The following is an 18,057-nucleotide window of genomic DNA, read 5'->3' on the forward strand; positions in this document are numbered from 1 at the left end:
TCATTTTACTTGCTAAAAAGGGGAGAAAAAAAAAGTACATAAAATTAATAAAAGGCACATGAAAACCAACAGAAATGGATACAGGGGAAAATAATATGCATTTGGATATGTCCAAAAGGTCTTGCCTCTGACAGGCAATCCCCATGACTGCTTTGAGAGTGCACTGATGCTGTCCTAATAAACTGAAATGAGTAGATATGCTTTTTAAATGCATTGTCTAGATTTCACAAAAAGTTACTTGCATATTCTTTATTTAGTTCGTTCATTTAGACCTAGCTGTAAGGAGCACAGCTATTGCCTGGAGCATTAGAACTAAATGTTGCCATGTTAAAAGAGCTTTTATGTCATGTATTTAAATTCTTGCATGGATTGGATGACTGTACTGTCTGAGAGCCTTGGACAATATGTTCAACAGTCATGATTCAGCAATCCCTGAATGACTATGTACACAAATGTAATCTCTGAAATGACCACGAGATAAGAGTTAGCAAGTTGAATTGTAGATCTAATGGTGGCTTCTCCAACTACACCGCTAGTTCTGCAGAGTTTTGTTTTTCTGTCCTTTTGACTTGTGCATGTAAAGGCCAGCAGCTGGAGCTTATAACTCTTACTTGTAGCAAGGAGGATAATAATGCTATTGAGTTAAGTCCCCAGGAAAAGGGAGGGACCCCATTAAGGAATCATTACACTCCCATTTTCTTGACCACTGTTAGCCAAAGTTAATCCAACTGTAGCTGAATCAGAGTTTTCCTTTTAAGTCTAAAGCAGTTTCAGTGAAGTGTTTTGCTTAGTAATTGTTGTAAATCCAACCATTTGAAGGCCTAAGTGGCTCTCTGGCCTCTGTGCAGGGGATTGAACTTCACTGACAAGGGAAGGTTAAGTTGCTTTGTCCACTTCCTTATTAAACATTGGTTATTTTTTTTCCCCAGTCTTTTACAGAATATCACATAGCTATTTTAAATGGCATAAAGACATAAGCATTTAAAGAAGCAGGTAATGATTAATATGTTGCTTTTCTGAAAACCCTAGGGTTAACTGTTCCATGCACCTTGTGGAAACTTTAAATGATGTGACCCAATGAAGTGTGTGTGTTTGTGTCTATATGTATGTAATATGTGTGTGTTTGTATATATGGTTTTTTTAAAGTCTGGTTCTGAAGCCCACCTAAACCAGTTTGATCAAACATCTGTCTTGCTCTAGGCTGCTAAAGAATGTGGATTATTTGAGCCTATGATCTTCTGGTTTATACAGGTAAGACTGCAGAATAATAGGCAGGGTGATGTGACATGAGAAGTACCATGCTGGTATAGCTGAATCGACTAGAATCACAGAACTGCTCACCACCTCCTGTAATTAAACTAGCGCAACTTGGGCATGGGAGAATGTCTGAATTTGAACTGCCCCCTTAATCTTTGTGCTTAGTGTTTTGGCTGATTGCTTATAGGAAACACTAGCCACAGTGGCTTAGCTAGCAGGCTGATGCATTTGGGGCTTTTGACTTGAATTTGATGGAGAAAAGGCTTTAGTAGTTCAAGGTATTACTTGTATCTGCTGTCCTCTCTCCTTACAGCACAGGCAGAACAGAATATGTGCCTGTGAAGCAGCAACTTCAAGTCAGGACTGGAGACACCAGTAAAGAGGGGCTTGCGCTAGCTGAAGCTAACGTGCTGGCATGAGGGAGCTGGGGTTGGGGCAGGCCTTCTCCTTTGTTCTTTTATGAGAAATGAGCTTTAGGCAACTGCGATGACAGTGCTTTAAGCTGCTGCAACAGCGCATTCCTGTGCTTGCCTGTCAGGTGTTCTTTGGGGTTATGAACCCTTGGGAGGATTTGGTTTGGGTTCTGGCTGAATCATAACCTCCTAGTTTCTAAAGAGCATTTAGATACCCAAGAGCGGTAACACAAACCTGCAGTGCCCTGCCTTTGGTCTCGATGGGCAGCGTGAACGCAGAGATGGCACACACGAAGCACACAGATGAGAAAAGGCACAGGGCCCCAAGGAAAGAAGCACTCATAAGAACCTGCAGGGAAATGAACAGTTCAACCATCAGCTCAGTGTATGGGGTGGCTGGCAGTTAATTAGTCATTAAAGAGTGGACAAAGGGTCACAAACACCTGTGAGCCTCAACAGTAGAAAATTGCGTATCTATGAGTTTTCAGAAAGTAACTTACTAGCAAGCCTAAGCTCTGGGAAGGGAATTTTGCAGATCTGCTTCTGGCAAAGACCACATAAGTACAAGTACTCTGTATAAAACATCAGATAAAGAACTAATGACTTGGAGAGGGAACTGAATACTTTTTTTTTTTTTGTTTTTGTTTTTGGTGAACTTCAGGGACATTTCTCTGTATGTTTGATAGCAATGATCAGCACAGTGTTTACCAACATTAGCAAGCGTGCTCTTACTTGTGATATAAATGGGGCCACCATAGCTCCAACACGGCACAATGACCCACTTGTTCCCATCCCCAGGGCTCGCATTGTGGTGGGATAAACCTAAAACAGACCAGAAAGAAATCGGATTAATGCAACAATGATCTGTGATATGTGTCTTTTTTTTTTTTTTTTTAAATTATTATTTTTCTTCAGAGACACCCATTATATTATCAAGGGCAGCTAGTGGGCTAAGATATAAAAAGAAAGAAAGGCTCCTCTGGGTCTCTTTTGTGCCATTACAAATCTGCCACTTTTTGCCCCAAGTAAAGTTTTAGGACAAGTCAGTCAAAGCTGGATGTGATTCCCCTGCTGTTTGCTCCCTGTCCTGTGTCTGTTCCCCCCCACCACCGACCTTTCTCCCAGTTGGGCTGGGCAGCGCACATCAAAGTCACAGAAGATAGGCTGGGTGCTAAAGGAAGAATTCAATTTATATTACCAGGCCCTGTATCTGGGAAGCAGGAAGAAAGGATATTGTCTGCAGCCTTCAAGACTGCCTATTTATTTGTATCAACAGCACTTTTGTTTAGGAGGAAAAACAGATCCCAATAAGAAACCTCCAGGCTTAGAAGAATGTCTTTTTCATGTCTCCCAAAAACCTGTGCCAATAAAACACTTAAGAATGTGTTTTGCTTAACTTTAGTTAAGTCCTGTTAATATCAATAGATTTTAGCAAGTACACCCCTGTAAGCCTTTGTTTAAATACTTTAACTGGGCCAAGCCAATGGAGGTAATTCAAGAATAGTCCAGGCATGTGGCCCGAAAGGGGATTTCCAAGTTTGGTTTTGGTCATTGATTAAATTCTGAGTAGTATTGGTTTATGATATGGCTGTTGCAGCAATGGTCTTTACATCAACAGCATCCGGTCCAGGACTATTAGAAAGATGGTATTTATTCAAGCCTGGTGCGTGCTTAAATAATATAGTGTACTATTAAAAGAAGTATCAGGCCAACCCAGGGAGCTACTTCAGTTTGCTTTTTATCACTTTACTCAATCTGAAGGGTAATACATTTAACTCTACACCATTGTTTAAAAAAAGAACAAAAAAAACACCCAACAATGCATACTTCACTCCCAGAACTCACAGCTCCAAAGTTTTATGAAGGACAAGCTCTCTGAAGGATTAAAACTATTTACAGACAAAACACAGTAATTTCCATTAAGTAAGTGAATAAATCATATATTTATAACATATACTACCTTATACTATGACATCAGTCCCTTAAGTAAGTGCTGGAAAAAGTTCCTTTCAGTGGTAGTCTATTTTCTAACTTTGCAGGGGTTGGTGAGAGGAAAGATTGTGGGGTTTGGAAGATAGTGGTACACAACATCCTCAAAAAATAACATTTTGTAGTAGCTGACCAAGAGGTAGCTCAGTAGGGCATTCCTCTTCCACCTCCTTTTGTCATCTCTCCAACTAATTATCCGATTTCTTCTCTGATCTTGCATACGAAAACAGCATGGCAAGGAAGCCAGGGACATTTTGTTCAAGAAAGATGACTCTAAAATAAATACGGCAGCATTGCTAGGTATAGGCAAACGGGCTTTCATGCCCCAGAGCAGCTTAACATACTTTCAGAAGGACCTACCTCTGCTGTGTAAATGTAGATGGTGTTGAAGTTTGCTGAAACCAAGGCACGCAGCATGAAGAGAAACCCAATCACGCCTGTGCTAGAGAGAGAGCCATGTGGAGCAGAGTTAGTATCACTGAGCCCTGATCAGCAGAGACACAGCCTAATATATTCACTGTGCTAGGGCTTTTACCAACTTACTATAAGGGAAAGCATAAGGAAAAGATGGTTGCTGACAAGTGTAATCTTTCTCTGGTCCAGTGACAAGACATGTTTGACAAGGGGCTATTATTTCACGTTAGGTTTCCTTTAGGCCGGTGTTAGAGGCTGGAGGGAATTATCTGAACAGGACTGTACTGGCTCAGCTGGTGCCTTCAGCGTTACGGTCAAGTCTGACTTCCAGCCTAGCCCTCGCTTTCTGGTCCCCTGTAAAAAAAACTGTTGCAGGCAAATATGATGGCCAGGCTCAGTTTCAGGGAAAACTGAAAATAGTAATAATAGCAGTACAGAGGCCAATGCCGTACTGAACGACTGTAAGCTTCCTGGTAGGGCCTTATTTAGTTTAACGCCTATTTGCAGCCTCCCACTCCAGCTCCCAAGTATTTAGCCAGCCGCCAGGGCCAGTGGCCCACGGGGCAGGCGGCAGGGGGACACCACTGGCGACCAGCCATCAGGCTACCAGCCAGTTCAGAGGAATCTTCAGCTTGAAACCACCCTGATTTTCAGTAACCATTAAGCTCTGCCAGCTTGAGAGGGGTCTTTCTTACACATCCTCGCAAATCAACCTGATAATTACAGCACTCGTGGCACCGTTTCTCTTGATGCCTTGAGCTCCTCTTGAAGTGCCCACAGCTTTCCCAGGAAGAGGAGAGAACCAGTCAGAGGGTTTTTTCGGATGTACAAGAATTACTGGTGACCTGAGAATACTCTAGGTACTGCCCTCGGCACTGCACACCCCCCAACAAGACCCACGTGCTGATCCAGACTACCTCGAGGTGCAGATATTAAGGAGAAGAAAGAATAGGGCCGTACATCCCATGGTGATACACAGGCTTAGTCGTCTTCCGAGGAAATTGATGCCGAGAATGTTCAAAGGATTTACTGGAGATAAAAAGGAAAACGTACAACGTTAGATGACCTAACTGCAACGATTGTCTGTCTTGACAGACCTTATGCAGTGTGCCTCAAAAATACGTCTCTGCAGGCCCAGCACCTACGAAATGCTCTATAAAACGCACAAACGCTGTAATTCTCTTCCTGTAGCCAAACCCTGTAATTTGCCCCTACGCCCTTTTTTTGTTTGTCCTTCCCCTCAGAAGCTGGAGCCTGTCCTTCCCGGAAATTTCCCTGCTGTACTACGGCAGGACACCAACGCCTGTCCTGAGCCATGCAAGGAAGGCACCCACTGGGTGAGCACTGCAGGCCTGGGTGGTTTTGCCCCCTCCGGCCACAGCCCAGCCAAACACCAGGGCCCGGCGTCTGCCCCGTTGAGTCCCCCCATGAGCCGGGAGCCAAGCAGACCCCTGAGCGCACCCCTGGACTGGTGCAGGATCCAACAACCGGTCGCTTTGTAGCTCAGTTGCTGAGATGTGAACCAGGGAAAACGTTTCACCTCCCAGGGGTGTTGCAATACTAGACCCACGCGCAGTGCCAGGTTCTTTCACTCCCAGGCAGGCTGCACCGGGAAGCATTTTCGTTAGCTGCAGCTCCCCTGGGCACGTACCTGTCCTTCACCGTAGTCCTCAGCACAGGACCTGCTCCTGAGGCCGCCATCTCTTGGAAAATAGCGCACTTGTGTGGTGTGTTCAACTACATCAATCTGACTATTTGCAATCCTTGCTTGTTTATGACTTACTTTCCAAAAACTACACGTCTGGGAATTTGGGAAGCCAGGCTCAGTTCTGGGTAAGTTAGGAGCAATTTCCCCTGGAGTTTAACCAAGACCGTTAGTATGTACTAACTGCAAAGGAGGTCCTTGGCTCTGCTGTTGGAAGGACCCATGCTGTCATCAGAAGCTGAATTATTCACCTGGGGAGCAATGCCCTACCTCGCCACCAGCTCATGTCTTGTGCCCTGGACCTGCATTTGAAGAGCCTGCGCCTGGCACTTGCCAGCAACGCTGAGGACATTTGGACCCCTGGCACATCACGAAGCGCACGCACAGCTAAAAGCTTTGCAGGGAGTATTGGCTGGCTGCAAGAAGGGGAAGGCAGGGCAGGGAGGGGAGAAGAGGTTACGTGCGATCTCCCCGACGGTGCTGATGATCGTGGTCTGGTAGGCGGCGGGCCCAAACAAGCGGCAGTGGCAGGGGCTGCGGCTCTCCTCGGAGTCATCGCCGGAGTCCTGCGCCGGTGGGGCCGCGGAGCCGCAGACGAGGTCCCGCTCCAGTAACTCGGTGCTGGCCAAGATGACGCCGTAATAAGCAAACGCTATGCCAAGCCTGTGGGGGGAAACGCTGCAGTGAGCGGCAGCAAGGACGGAGAAAGTGAGGAAACTGAAATGCAGCAGGTTTGGGACCCCCGCTGTGTGCACCAGCTCTGCGTGATGGACGCCCTTAGCCTGAGCCTAGCAGGGACCCGGGTACCCACCAGGTCACTGGTCACCCCACTACCACCTATGTCCGTGCACCCCTCTTCCTCGGGGGACCCCACCTCAGCTCTTAGTTTGTCTTTTTGCTTGTCCCTTAGTGCTGGTTCTCGCTCTGCAGCAGGGGAGAGCGTGCCCCTTCCCTCACGCAGGGCTGCAAGTGGCGACATTTCCAAACCACCCCTTCCCCGTGGACCAGGGATTCTCGACACCAGGCCCCGATGCTTGCAGCTTTCACGAAGCAACTGTCCAGATTTTTTTCAGTCCTTATCCTTTCTGCCCAGGGATTTTCGAAAGGAGTTTTCATTAACTGGCTGGAGAGGCTCACGTCGCACCCTGGCTGGCTGTCCAGAGCACAGCGTTGGTGATGGCAGCCTGGCTGTGTCATTATCAAGTAATTCAGCACACGCCTAATCATAAGCAGGCCGGGAAGTAATTTTCACTTTTTCATCCCCCCTGGCAGTTTCAGAAACGAGCAGCAGAATCTGGGCTAGGAAACGAGCTGCCTGGGGAGGTGGGGGATGCTTAGGGCACAGGGGGGTGAGAATGCAAACCCGAGAGCAGGCCAGCGACTCCTGGGAGGACTGAGGGAGAAAGGAGGATTAAAAAACAAAAAGAAAGATATTTCATAAAACATTAAAAATTCAAGGCCTGACTCGCCTAGCAACATTTTGGGTCAATGAGTTCCCACGGAGCCATTATTTAAACATTTCCATTCCAGACAGCAAAGTCAATGAAACTTATATTACCTTTGCATACAGCTACCAGGAACATTGCGTATGAAACCTGTCTCTCTTCAATCTTAATTTTCCCTGGCCAGTGGCACTGGTAACCGTTAATGAGTTTCTGTTGGAGCCCTATTTCACTGATATATTGGCTGGCCTGCAAAGGTGACGCATTTCTCCTCCTCGCTGGAAGACCAAGTCTACACCAAGAAGGGTAGCGGAGTCGTGGGCCCATCGCTGGTGCGCACTGCAGGCAGGGCTCTCGCCTGGCTCCCACCCCACGTCCCCTGAGCTGCCCTGTCCCGAGGAAGGACTCACGGTGCCCTGCACCATCCTGGATGTCCAGCCTTTTTCTGCCTATGTTAACGGCGACCGACGCAGGGTGCCTGAGGCATGGTCTGAGATCAGGACAAGCAGACCGTGCCCCATGCCCACATACTGCCCCTCCAGCTGCCAAGGATCTGCAGCCACCTCCTGAGGCAGAAGTGCTGCCTTGTAATGGCAAAGTCAACGGGAGACTTCTGCTCTCTGCACACATTCAACTGAGAGAATGAGGTGATAGGCAAGAGGAAAAAAAAAAAAAAAAGCTTTTTTTTTACCATATGATCCATATCTGCAAAGTGGTTCTGAAGTATTTGGGGTGGATGAGGTCCTTGAATCTTCCTCTCCTTTCCTGCAAATTGTTTGAGAGAAATAAAAGGTTTCAAAAAGGCATCTTTTGTACAGGACCCAGTGTTCTGCAGCAGCAGCTGGCACCCCAGCCCCCCCTGCCCTCACCCCAGGCTGCCGATGACAGACAGACAGACTGACAGATGGTGCAACACAGCACCCCATCAGCCCTCCGGAGAGGAAAGCCCCTCTTCCCAAAGGATGCCCACAAGAGGACGTGCTGCAAAGGATGGAGGGGAGGAGAAGAGAACACCCCGAGCCCTCCCAGCCCACACATGACCTCCCGGCTCCCTGTAATTTGGCCCCAGCATGAACATCATGGTGCTGGAGGGGGACTTGGTGGCTGCTGGGGGGACCAGCACTGCCAGAGCTGCTGGCAGCTCCCATTGCCCACGTGCTGGGGAGAGAGGACCAGCATCTGCTGCTCTGCCTGTGAAGCAAGTTTGTGGCCACATACGTCTTGCCAGGAGGCCTGAAATGCCAGCGAGCAGAGAGGCGAGCAGGCACCAGGGGGCCCTGCCTGCCCCACTGCTCCCCAAGAGCCAGCAGCTGCCCCAGCATCCCACTGCTGAGGGGACACGAGTTCACATGGACGGTTTGGGTTGCCTTTATTTTTATTTTCCTCATCATTGGTTAAGCCTGAGAGGGTGCACAACTAACAAAAACCCTTCCCACAGCCAATGCGGGTCCATTACATAAATTCAATTAAACTACAGGGAAGCTTTAATCCTAATTAATTCCAATACAATAGCACCATCTTGCATGAATTGCTAAGGACAATGCTTGGTGCCTGTGGGATTAAATAAGCAGCAAAGAGGTCCAGGAAAGGGACTTAAAAGAGCTGGATAATAGTTTTAAAGCCCTGGACAATAGTTTCACCCAATCTTCCTCTCTTGGGGAAAGGAGCCACCTGAATAAGTCCTCCCACCCTGCAGCCAGCAGGGCCTAAACTGGGGGTAAGGGGGGAGCAGCCTGGCCCTCAGCTCCTCTCCTGCCCCACCTGCAACACCCACACATGCTTTTGGGAGGCAGAAAGAGGCAGAGTGAGATGTGCTTGGCGGTCCCGCTCCCTCCCCAACCCCCTGATGCCGCAGCCCTGCCTGGGACGGAGGGGCCCGGCAGCGCCGGGGTTTGGTTTACCTTGGCGGGCTCCCTCAGCACCCCCTCGGGCATCACCGCCCCGTTCATCTCGGCTATCCTCTGCAGCGTGGCCAGGGCAGCCGCCACGTTTCCCGTGGAGATGTTGTACCGCGCTGACTCTGGGATGAACTGAAAGCGGAGCGGTGTCAGAAAGGCTTTCTGCGCCTCCCTGTCCACGCAAACCCTACTCACAGCTTCCCGTCGTGCCCAGGAGCCCGGCCAGGTTAGCACAGGGCACTGCCTGAGCTGGAGCAGCTTTTTGGCTGTTCTCCTCCCTAGCCATGCCCTGGGGCACCCCTGCATGTCCCAGCTCCCCGTACCCCATGTCGGGGGGCTCACCCTGCCCAACAAACCCATTTCTTGGTCCAGCTCCCAGGGGTCGGCTACTTAGCCGTCTGTGGCAAGTACTCATGAGAGGTGGAAGCCAAAGACACAGGTTCAACAAAATCAACCCTTAATTAGTTGAAATTCTAAAAAGGGATGAGGCACGTGTCACTTAAGCAAAAGTCTTGGGAGACTTAACAAGGCCATTGAAAAAAAAGGAAGGCATGGATGAACTTTAGGAGCAAACTCACAAATCATCAGCATTTGCAATGTTCACCCACACCTGTGCTCTTTCCAAAATAAAATCACTTTTCATTAAATGATGGCTCTATTAAATTATAAACAATTACATCTTTATCACTGAAATATGAATTAAAGACTCCTTTCTTTTAAAGGTATGTATGCTGACTGTGTCTTTTTTTTCTTCTGGACTAAAAACTTGTGCTACCCATTTTTTTCTGGCAAAAATGACCAGGGAAACCAAACGTCAAAGTTAGTTATACAAGTGGATGTTCACAGCAGCCTTGGATTTGACTGCCCAGGTAGCACCCCAAATGGATTTGTGCATTCACTCAGCTGCAGGAAGAGCTTTCGCATCTGCATGGCTTGCACTCGCCACAGCTTAGCACTGCAGTGCCCATAAGCACTGTAATAGGGATTTTCCACATCACTCTCCACAAATAAGATGACCCTCATGTCCAAGACTGATATTTCTGAAGCATGAGCAAACCTGGGGAAGCAGCAGTTGACCCTGACACCCATTTGCTTTGTGAACATTATATTGAGGCTTCTTTCCTCAGCCCTAGCAAATGTAAAGACTGAAGAGGGTACGCTGTGGCCAGCACTAGACCGAAGATATTTTACTTGTGATTTTTTCTATACCCTGCCTAGCCTGTCTTCCTCTTGATGCCTGGCCAATCACCATGGTCCCTGGGGTGCTGGAGGGATACAGCAGGGCAGCAAAGCCAGAGGCTTTGCAAAAGCAAAGCAAAGCCAAGCCATCTCCCGCAGGGTGACATCTCCCCAGCAGCTGGTCTGCAGCCCCCCCAGGCCATCAGGACCTTCCCAAGCCCCCTGGGTGACAGGGCTGTGATGGTGAAAGGAAGACACAAGGACAGCCCCAGGCTTGCAGGGGGTGGAGGGCAATGCCTCTTGGTGCCTGGAGAGATGCCAGGTCCGTGGCGGTGCGGCGGGGAGGGGGGAGACGAGCTCTTCCTACCTTGAACACCAGGATGAGAAGGATCCCGGGGATGGAGGCAATTCTGATCAGCCACCGCCAGCCGATGGTTGGGTTCACCACTGATGCCAGGCCAATGATTAGCAAGGATCCTGCCAACCAAAACACCTTTCCGAGGGAAAGGAAGGGGTTAAAACATGAACACATGGCAACAATTTGTTTATTTTCTCCCCTTCTGGTCTGGTTCCATGGATAGGTGGAGATCTGTGCTGGGGAGCACTGTGGTTCAAACTGAGCCATCCCACGGGTGTCTGAAAAGCTGAGCTTGGGTTGAAGGAAAGAGGGAAAGACAGACAAGGATTTGGGGAGGGACGGCTGAAGATAGTCTTAATTAGCTCCACATGAAAACAGATAACTTGCTGTGGCTACCATTGTACTTAAAGCCACTTCTTTTGTCCTTCCAGTCTCTTCTCTGCTAATGCTCATGCCCATGAATTTTCCTCTTGTCTAAATCTCTGCAGGGGAGCACCAGATTTACAAGCACCGAAGGCAAAAACGGGCCAGATTTCCACTGCTGGAAGTTGGTGGATCTCCAGTAGAGTCAGTGCCAAGTTATACCAATGGAGAATCTGGCCCCTCGATCTCCAAGTACATTCCTCCCCAAAGTTCACTTGTTGCCATTAGGGGCCGCATCCCTTTCCAGGGGACCACCCAAGGGAGCTCAGCCAACACAAAGCACAAACAAATATATAAAAGCTGCAGCAAGTTTATGAGTAATCTGTGGGCAGCAATAACAAATTTCTGGGGAGAATACAAGATCATTCTTTTTTATAAACCTTCTTTGTGTTTCTGATGATACTTTGGTAATGAAGCCCTGGGATCAAACAGGCAGTAATGAAAAGCAAATTATCCCTGCCACAAAGACCATATACAAACACTTTTGGTTCAACAGTCAGATGAATTTGTGTGCTCAAGGAGGCCTCCGCAGATCATTTGCACATGCAGCAAGTGCCCATTGCAGAAGTAAGCAACAACCCGAGTCACGCTTGCTGTGGTCTTTGCCCAGCAAGCGGGCGCAACCCTCCCAGCACATCTCAGGCTGAATTTCGGACTATCTATGCTACCCTATCCTACACAAAGCTCTGTGCCATCCCTGAGCAGAGACAGGGAGACACCCAGATTAGGATCTCATCTGGGAATCACCTTATTAATACATTGTTATTAAACAAGTCCAAAGAGAGGAGGGATGAGCCCAGGCCCGGAGGGGGCCAGTGATGCTGCTAGCCCCAGGGCTGGCTGGAAAGGGTCATTGGCACTGGCCCCGTTAGAGCAGGCAGCACGGTTATCGATAGGGCATCCGAGAGGCTGAGTGCCAGCCGTCAATCGCAGTCCCCATGCGACGTTCGGAGCATCCAATTATTTGAGAAGATATTGCCTCTCTTCTGCAGGCAGCTGCCTGTGTACATCTTTAATAACACAGATGCCGTGCTCCAGGATGCAGGAGGCAGCACTCGCTTCAACCCAGATAAGTGTGAATAGTCTGGGAGAAAGGCTGACGTGCTGGAGACCCAGCTTCCAAACAGCAGTGGGACAAGTCTCCCAGGACTCAGGGCTAGAAGAAACAGTAACGTGCTCACTCTTACCTGAGATAAAGGCAACATGTATCCTCGGTATTTGGTGGGCAAAAATTCCGTTTTTATGATAAGCCTAGTGAAAAAGGGGGAAAAAAATGCGGAAATACAGCAACAATGAGAATTTCTATGCTAATCAAGTAGCAGTTCAGCTCAGCTCAGTCAGTGCTGGACGTTGCTGCCCGTAGGCAGAGTACCATTCCTCTTCCACCACTGAGCACCCTGAGACAGGGGATCCCTGCTCGATATGCCTTCCACTCAGGCAAGCCCAAATTACATGCAAGGGAGATACACGGCATGAATCCTTTCCAGGCCACAGCTGTAGGATACAGGCAGGTAAACACTGCAGTCTGTGCATCAGGAAACCTACGGGAAGGTCCTGTGGGTTGACTGAGGCATCAGCACAGGCATAGAGTGTGTTTGTAGAAATGAACAATTTTTAGTGAATCTTTTTTTTTTTTGTTAAATAAAGAAAACAGTCTGTTCCACTTTTTATCAAACGGTTAGATAGCCCTTGGGGGAGGGCCTGGCACTGGCATCTCCCAAGCTCACAGGCATGACTTGTGCTTCCTCGGCTGGAAAGAGAGAGGGGTGGGGAGACATCCACGTTGGCTCCTTCTATCTCAGCTATTGAAGTGTTTTATAAAATGTGCGGTTTCCCTCCATCCTCATCAGGTTCATTAGCAGCCTCCATGGCCAGGCAATGGGGGCTCTCCCGTGAGGGAGGCAATGCCCGGAGCTTGGCAGATGCGTGACCCAGGCACAGGGTGCCTTCTCCCCCCAACAGCACCTATCTCCCTCCTGTCCTTCACTTCGGCAAAGGGTCAGCACAACCGGTTTGGGGCTTTCCTTTGTGGGCAGCAACCAGACTTTGAGGAACCATGGAAGATGCTGAAATGTTGCATTTGTTTCCCTGAGAGAGTCAAAAGAAATAATTTATTTTGCTAGGCTCCTAGTGAAGTGGTTGTTAATATTGTGGATTTCTCCCCCCTCCCTCCATGTCCCCCTTTCCGCCCCAACAGGGCAAAAAGTTTCATTTAAGTGGGTATGTTTTACATCAGTTCAAGAAGAATCTGCTAGTTAAGCAGAATTGTTGTGACTTTTTTTACGAGGAAGCAGCCTTTGCTCATCTGTTACCTGTCTAATTGTTTTTATAATATATGTTCTTAATAATCCCTCTGTCACTGGCTTAACGTAAACCAGCTGCCCCCTCTATTCCAGGGCTCAGGAGTCCTTGGGAACTGCAATTTAGGTTGATCGACTGGGATTCAGTAAAGTCACAGCACGGTGTTTTGTTTTAAGGCTCTGTGGAAATTTGCTCCCTTTTCCACTTCCAGCCCCCGAGGAGGCCCCTTCCCCTCCATCTCCTCCAGGTCACGGCGCAGCCACAGCTTATCAGGCTCAGCGCGAGGGAAACCAGGCACTCCGCCAGCGTCAGCCAAAACGACCTGAAGGGCTTTTCTTGCCTCGGGTCCACGGGTGCCTTCGCTAACCTCCCTGCGAAGGCCGCCTCGCCGCTGCCCGTGCCACCAGGCGCGGCCTTACCCTTGCGCGTGGCCCGACACGCCGCCTCCTACCATGGCCCGCAGGAACACGAACCAGATGTAGGATGGGGCAAACGAGGTCAGCAGGGAGAAATAGGCTGCCCAGAGGAACGAGAGCAGCAGAATCTGCAAAAGGGGAAAAATTAGAGTCACCAAACCACGGGCTCAGCCAGGCGCGTGGCTCCTGGGAGGCGTAGGAAAAGGACGTGCGGCCCCCGGCGCTCACTCACCTTCCAGCGGCCATACCTGTCGGCCAGGAGCCCGAGCACTACGCTGAAGACCATGTAGCCAAAAAACACCATCTAAGGGGAATTGAAGCACGGCTGTGGAGACCCCGCTCCCAGCAGCACCGGGCAGCTCTGCCCTTTGAACTGTGGGCGAGTCGAGTGTTTTCCGAACAGCAGGATGAACTGCAGCGCCCAGAACCGTGAGCGAGGCGCCTTTCAGGGGTTGACTTCCTCCATGTAGGCGCTCAGCGCTTCGACCCTCAAAGCTGGGGGTTGGATGGCAAGGACTTCAAAATAAGAATACGGAACTGGGGGCTTGTTTTGGCATTACAGCTCTGGGCACAGATGTGTGCTCACGTCAGCTCGCTTTCTGGTTTTCTACAGTTGCGGTGGTGTTCTTGCACCTGAGAGGAGGCCCTAGGAATTTATTTGATCCACTGGGAAATGTACTTTACAAAGCAAGCCCATCGTGGTGCCGCTGACAATGACCACGTAGTGAATGACCTGCATGAGGGGAACACAAAGTCACTCACCGTTGTCACTAAAGCCACCTGCCAGTCTTGAAGCTGCCACTCGCATCGGATGAGAGGGGACACAACGGCTATCAGCATGATCTCCATGGCTTCAGCCACCTTTGGGAACGAGTGTGCACGTTAGCAAGAAGGGAAGCCACAAGGAGCCCATGGGGGAAAGTCCCTCAGTCCTACCAAGCCTGCAGCCATGGCAGTCCCACCGTGTCAAAACAGCGCTGTGAAGCCATGGGGCCTCCACAGTGGTCTGAGCCCTGTGCCTGATCTGGAAGACGTGAGCGCTTGGAAACAGGGAGAGAAAGCGAGAAAGGTGCACCTAGAAAGCAGGTATCTGGGTACACTGTGTATCTAGGAAGGCTGGAAAGACTCAGCTTTTGCAGAGGACACTCTTGCCCAGCTGTGCTAGTGGAAGGTCTTCAACTATCTCTGGAAACCAAGCTGCTTGGTTAGGTACCCTGCTGTGAATTTGGGTATCTAACACAAAGATGACGTCGTAAAACTGGTTTTGATTAAACACTTCATTGCTCCATTGGCTGTTTGTCCCAGCAGCTGGCTTCAGTTAAGAAATGAGCCTATCACACACAGCTAAAGGCTCTTACACCTCAGCTGCAGTGATCCTCATGGATATGGCCCCATCCCATCTTTACCCCAGTCTGGCCTCAGGCTTTTGTCCCAGTTCCCAAACCAGATACACCATTAACATAAGATCCTGCCAGTTAGGAAATTTTTCAGGGAGCCAAGGGTGAGAGGAGGGTAGCCTATCCATGCCAGATTGCACAGGGTTTGGGTGCCCTGGGGATGGCATGGAAAATGGAGTCAGGAGGCTGAACGTAACCCTCAGGCACTATCGAAGACGTGCCTCATCAGTGTTGCCCAATGGGACAGTGCTCCAGGGCAGGGGCCAGGCCAGGATGCTCTGGGCCAATCTGCTCAGCTTTGGCCTGAAATAGGTCTGATATCAATTGTGGCCCATATTGATTTTGGCCGAAGACGACAACAGCAGAAATTATGCTTGAGAAGGTATGTGTGAAAAAAAATGGGCTGCAATTTGTGCCCATGGTGCTTATGGTTGTTATTGCACGGTAATAAGGAAAATGAGAAAAGTATTTTCTCAGGCCAGTGCAGGTGGCTGCAGACACCTACCCCAGTGCTGCCCATGATCAGGAAAAGCATGATGTGGAACCTCCCAAACCCAATGGTTTCCACCGCTTCTTCCACTGTAAATGTCTTCTGCCCTGAACACCAAAGGGAAAGAAAGACAGAGGCAAAAAAAACCCTCAGCAGTCAAATTCTACCTCCTTTTTATGAAATGTCAACATTTTTCATGCTACTGTGCAACCACACCAGGAAAAAGGCTGGAAACATCTACCAGTTGTGTGTCCACTGACCAGCTACTGGGCACACTGGTGGCCAGGCGTGTCAGGGGGTTGCTGGAACAGCAGCCAGCAAGGAAGGGGCAGGCTGGGCATGGGGAAGGACAGCCTTGTACTGAGTTACCCCAGCTGCTTCAGAAACACATGGCTGGGACTGCATCTGGGCAATGGTCTACTCTCTTTCCCTGCCCAAACTGCCGTGAGGCTCAGTCCCTCTGCACCCCTGGGGTACGGACCTGCTCCCAGCACGGGTGGTGGGAGCTGGGGGCTGCCCCGGGTCCGAGCCCTGCATGATGAGCACAGCCAGGGACCCTGGGCTCAGTTTCATCTCCTAAGCCTTTATTCCTGGCTTTTCCCCTGCATTTCAGGAGCAAACAAAGCATCTCAAGATCAGAGCTGGGGTGGCTTTATAAACAGACCTGGCAGAAAGCTTTCAGTATATATGTATACTTTTAAGCTCTTATTTAAGTAAAGTCATAGCTGCATAAATTTTTCTGTCAGGCCATTTATCTCCCAGCTAAGTCATCTCAAACCCATCAACATGAGCTCTGAAATGGAACAGAACTTACTGCAGAAATTCGGGAGAAAATTCTTTTTTTTTTTTTTGGCAGATGCAGAACTTCTCTTTTTATGCTTTTCTACATTTTCTTTCACTTTAAAATGCTTTTGAAATAGAATACATTTTTATTTTAAAAACTGAATTATCCAAAATTAAAGAATCTTTGAATTACAGGTATAATAAAACGTTTACACAAAGCAGAGGCCTGAGAAAAACCAAGCCAGCCAGCTCTTCCCTCCACCATAGGCAGCAGCCACCAGTTGGGTAGCTGTGATGGGAGAGGGGCAGTATGAAGCTGATGCTTGTGACTCCACGAACAGAGGTTTTAGGCAGCTGGAGTGCCAGGACTGGGGACCCTCTCTCTACCCTGGCTAAATGACGACCCAAATTTCTAGTCCTGCCAATACAAACCCACCTTTTGGGTGTTCTTGTCTCTCTGTGTGGATTTCCTCCAAGCCAATGGCGTTTTCTGCCACTTTAGGTGCAACGGCCATCTCAGCTCCTGCTGGGATCCACCGTCGCTATCAGGCAAGGCTGGGATTTAACTGTGAAACCCCTGGGCAGTTAAAAAGCCATCTGAGGAATAAGCCACTGTCGTGGTTTCAGCCCAGCTGTTAACAAAGTACCACACAACCGCTTGCCCACTCCCCTCCCCTGGCCACGGTAGGATGAGAGGAAAATATAAAGGCAGGCTGGTGGGTCGAAATAAGGATTGGGAAGGATCACTCCCCACTTACGGTCATGAGCAAAAGACAGGCTTAACTTGGGAAAGAAACAAAATCAATTTAATTTACTACCAATCAAATCAAAACAAGGATATTAGGAAGTAAACCCAAACCTTAGCACACCTTCCCCCCAGCCCTCCCTCCTTCCTGGCTCAACCCCACTCCCGATTTTCTCTACATCCCCCTCAGTGGACCAAGACATGACCAGCAGCAGGTTGTCCCTGTTGGAGGCAGAAATTGCTGCCCCTCGGGAGCTGGGGTTGCGCGAGCGGTCGAGGTGCTGCACTCTGTAACTGCTCACCCTTACGGGAGCTCCCGCTGAGTAGGAACAGCCGTGCCGAGGAGCAGGGTGGCCCAGCCTGCTCCCCTAACCCTGGCTGCCCTGGGATGGCATGGCTAGCGAGAGACAAGCACCAAACTCCTTCTCACCCTGCCCATACCTTGCCAGCATAGCGCTTCCCACTGCAAACCTGATTTTCTGCCTCCCCCCGCCCCCGCTGTGCTAATCCCCATCCACTCAGGTCAGCGAGAAACACAGCCACGCGTTCCAGGCTGCAACAGGGGAGAGCTGGCTTCCTCCGCTGATGTTTCTGGTTTCCAATGCTATATCCCTTGGCCTGATCGCAGCCACTTTTCTCATTAGAAAAGCTCATCTTAATCCCAGGGCACAGATTAAGCACACTGCTTGCTTTAACCCACAAGCTTTCCTGCCGAGTGTATGCTCAGACACCGGGGTGGGGGGCTCAACCCATCTTCAATTTGATGACACACTGTCCTTTGATCATCTCCTTTCAGGGGTGCTGGGCTTGGCCCAGGCAGCATTCACGGCCATGCAGCAGTGATCAG

General features: G+C 49.4%; 1 protein-coding gene across 1 annotated transcript; it reads right to left on the minus strand.

The window, feature by feature from the left end:
• On the minus strand, positions 1–16,980 carry SVOPL (SVOP-like). Its single transcript, XM_010566356.1, has 15 exons — positions 16,902–16,980; positions 15,698–15,789; positions 14,558–14,656; positions 14,028–14,099; positions 13,799–13,923; positions 12,266–12,329; positions 10,665–10,790; positions 9,122–9,250; positions 7,912–7,985; positions 6,239–6,441; positions 4,991–5,102; positions 4,020–4,101; positions 2,403–2,492; positions 1,906–2,019; positions 1–12 (listed from the first exon to the last, which is right to left on the minus strand). Exons 1-15 carry the CDS (start codon positions 16,978–16,980, stop codon positions 1–3), a joined length of 1,473 nt encoding a protein of 490 aa, XP_010564658.1.
• Between the last annotated feature and the right edge of the window lie 1,077 nt (positions 16,981–18,057).

The sequence above is a fragment of the Haliaeetus leucocephalus genome, unplaced genomic scaffold (genome assembly GCF_000737465.1).
Source record: "Haliaeetus leucocephalus isolate CR32 unplaced genomic scaffold, Haliaeetus_leucocephalus-4.0 Scaffold206, whole genome shotgun sequence".
Taxonomy (NCBI): domain Eukaryota; kingdom Metazoa; phylum Chordata; class Aves; order Accipitriformes; family Accipitridae; genus Haliaeetus; species Haliaeetus leucocephalus.

Excerpts from the sequence above, each read along its gene's own strand:
- SVOPL (XM_010566356.1), bottom strand. The coding sequence starts at position 16,980 with ATGGCCGTTGCACCTAAAGTGGCAGAAAACGCCATTGGCTTGGAGGAA. Across the intron at positions 7,986-9,121 it reads TGCTGAGGGAGCCCGCCAAG|GAAAGGAGAGGAAGATTCAA; the intron begins GTAAACCAAACC and ends AACAATTTGCAG. Across the intron at positions 2,020-2,402 it reads TGGCCCCATTTATATCACAA|GTTCTTATGAGTGCTTCTTT; the intron begins GTAAGAGCACGC and ends ATTTCCCTGCAG.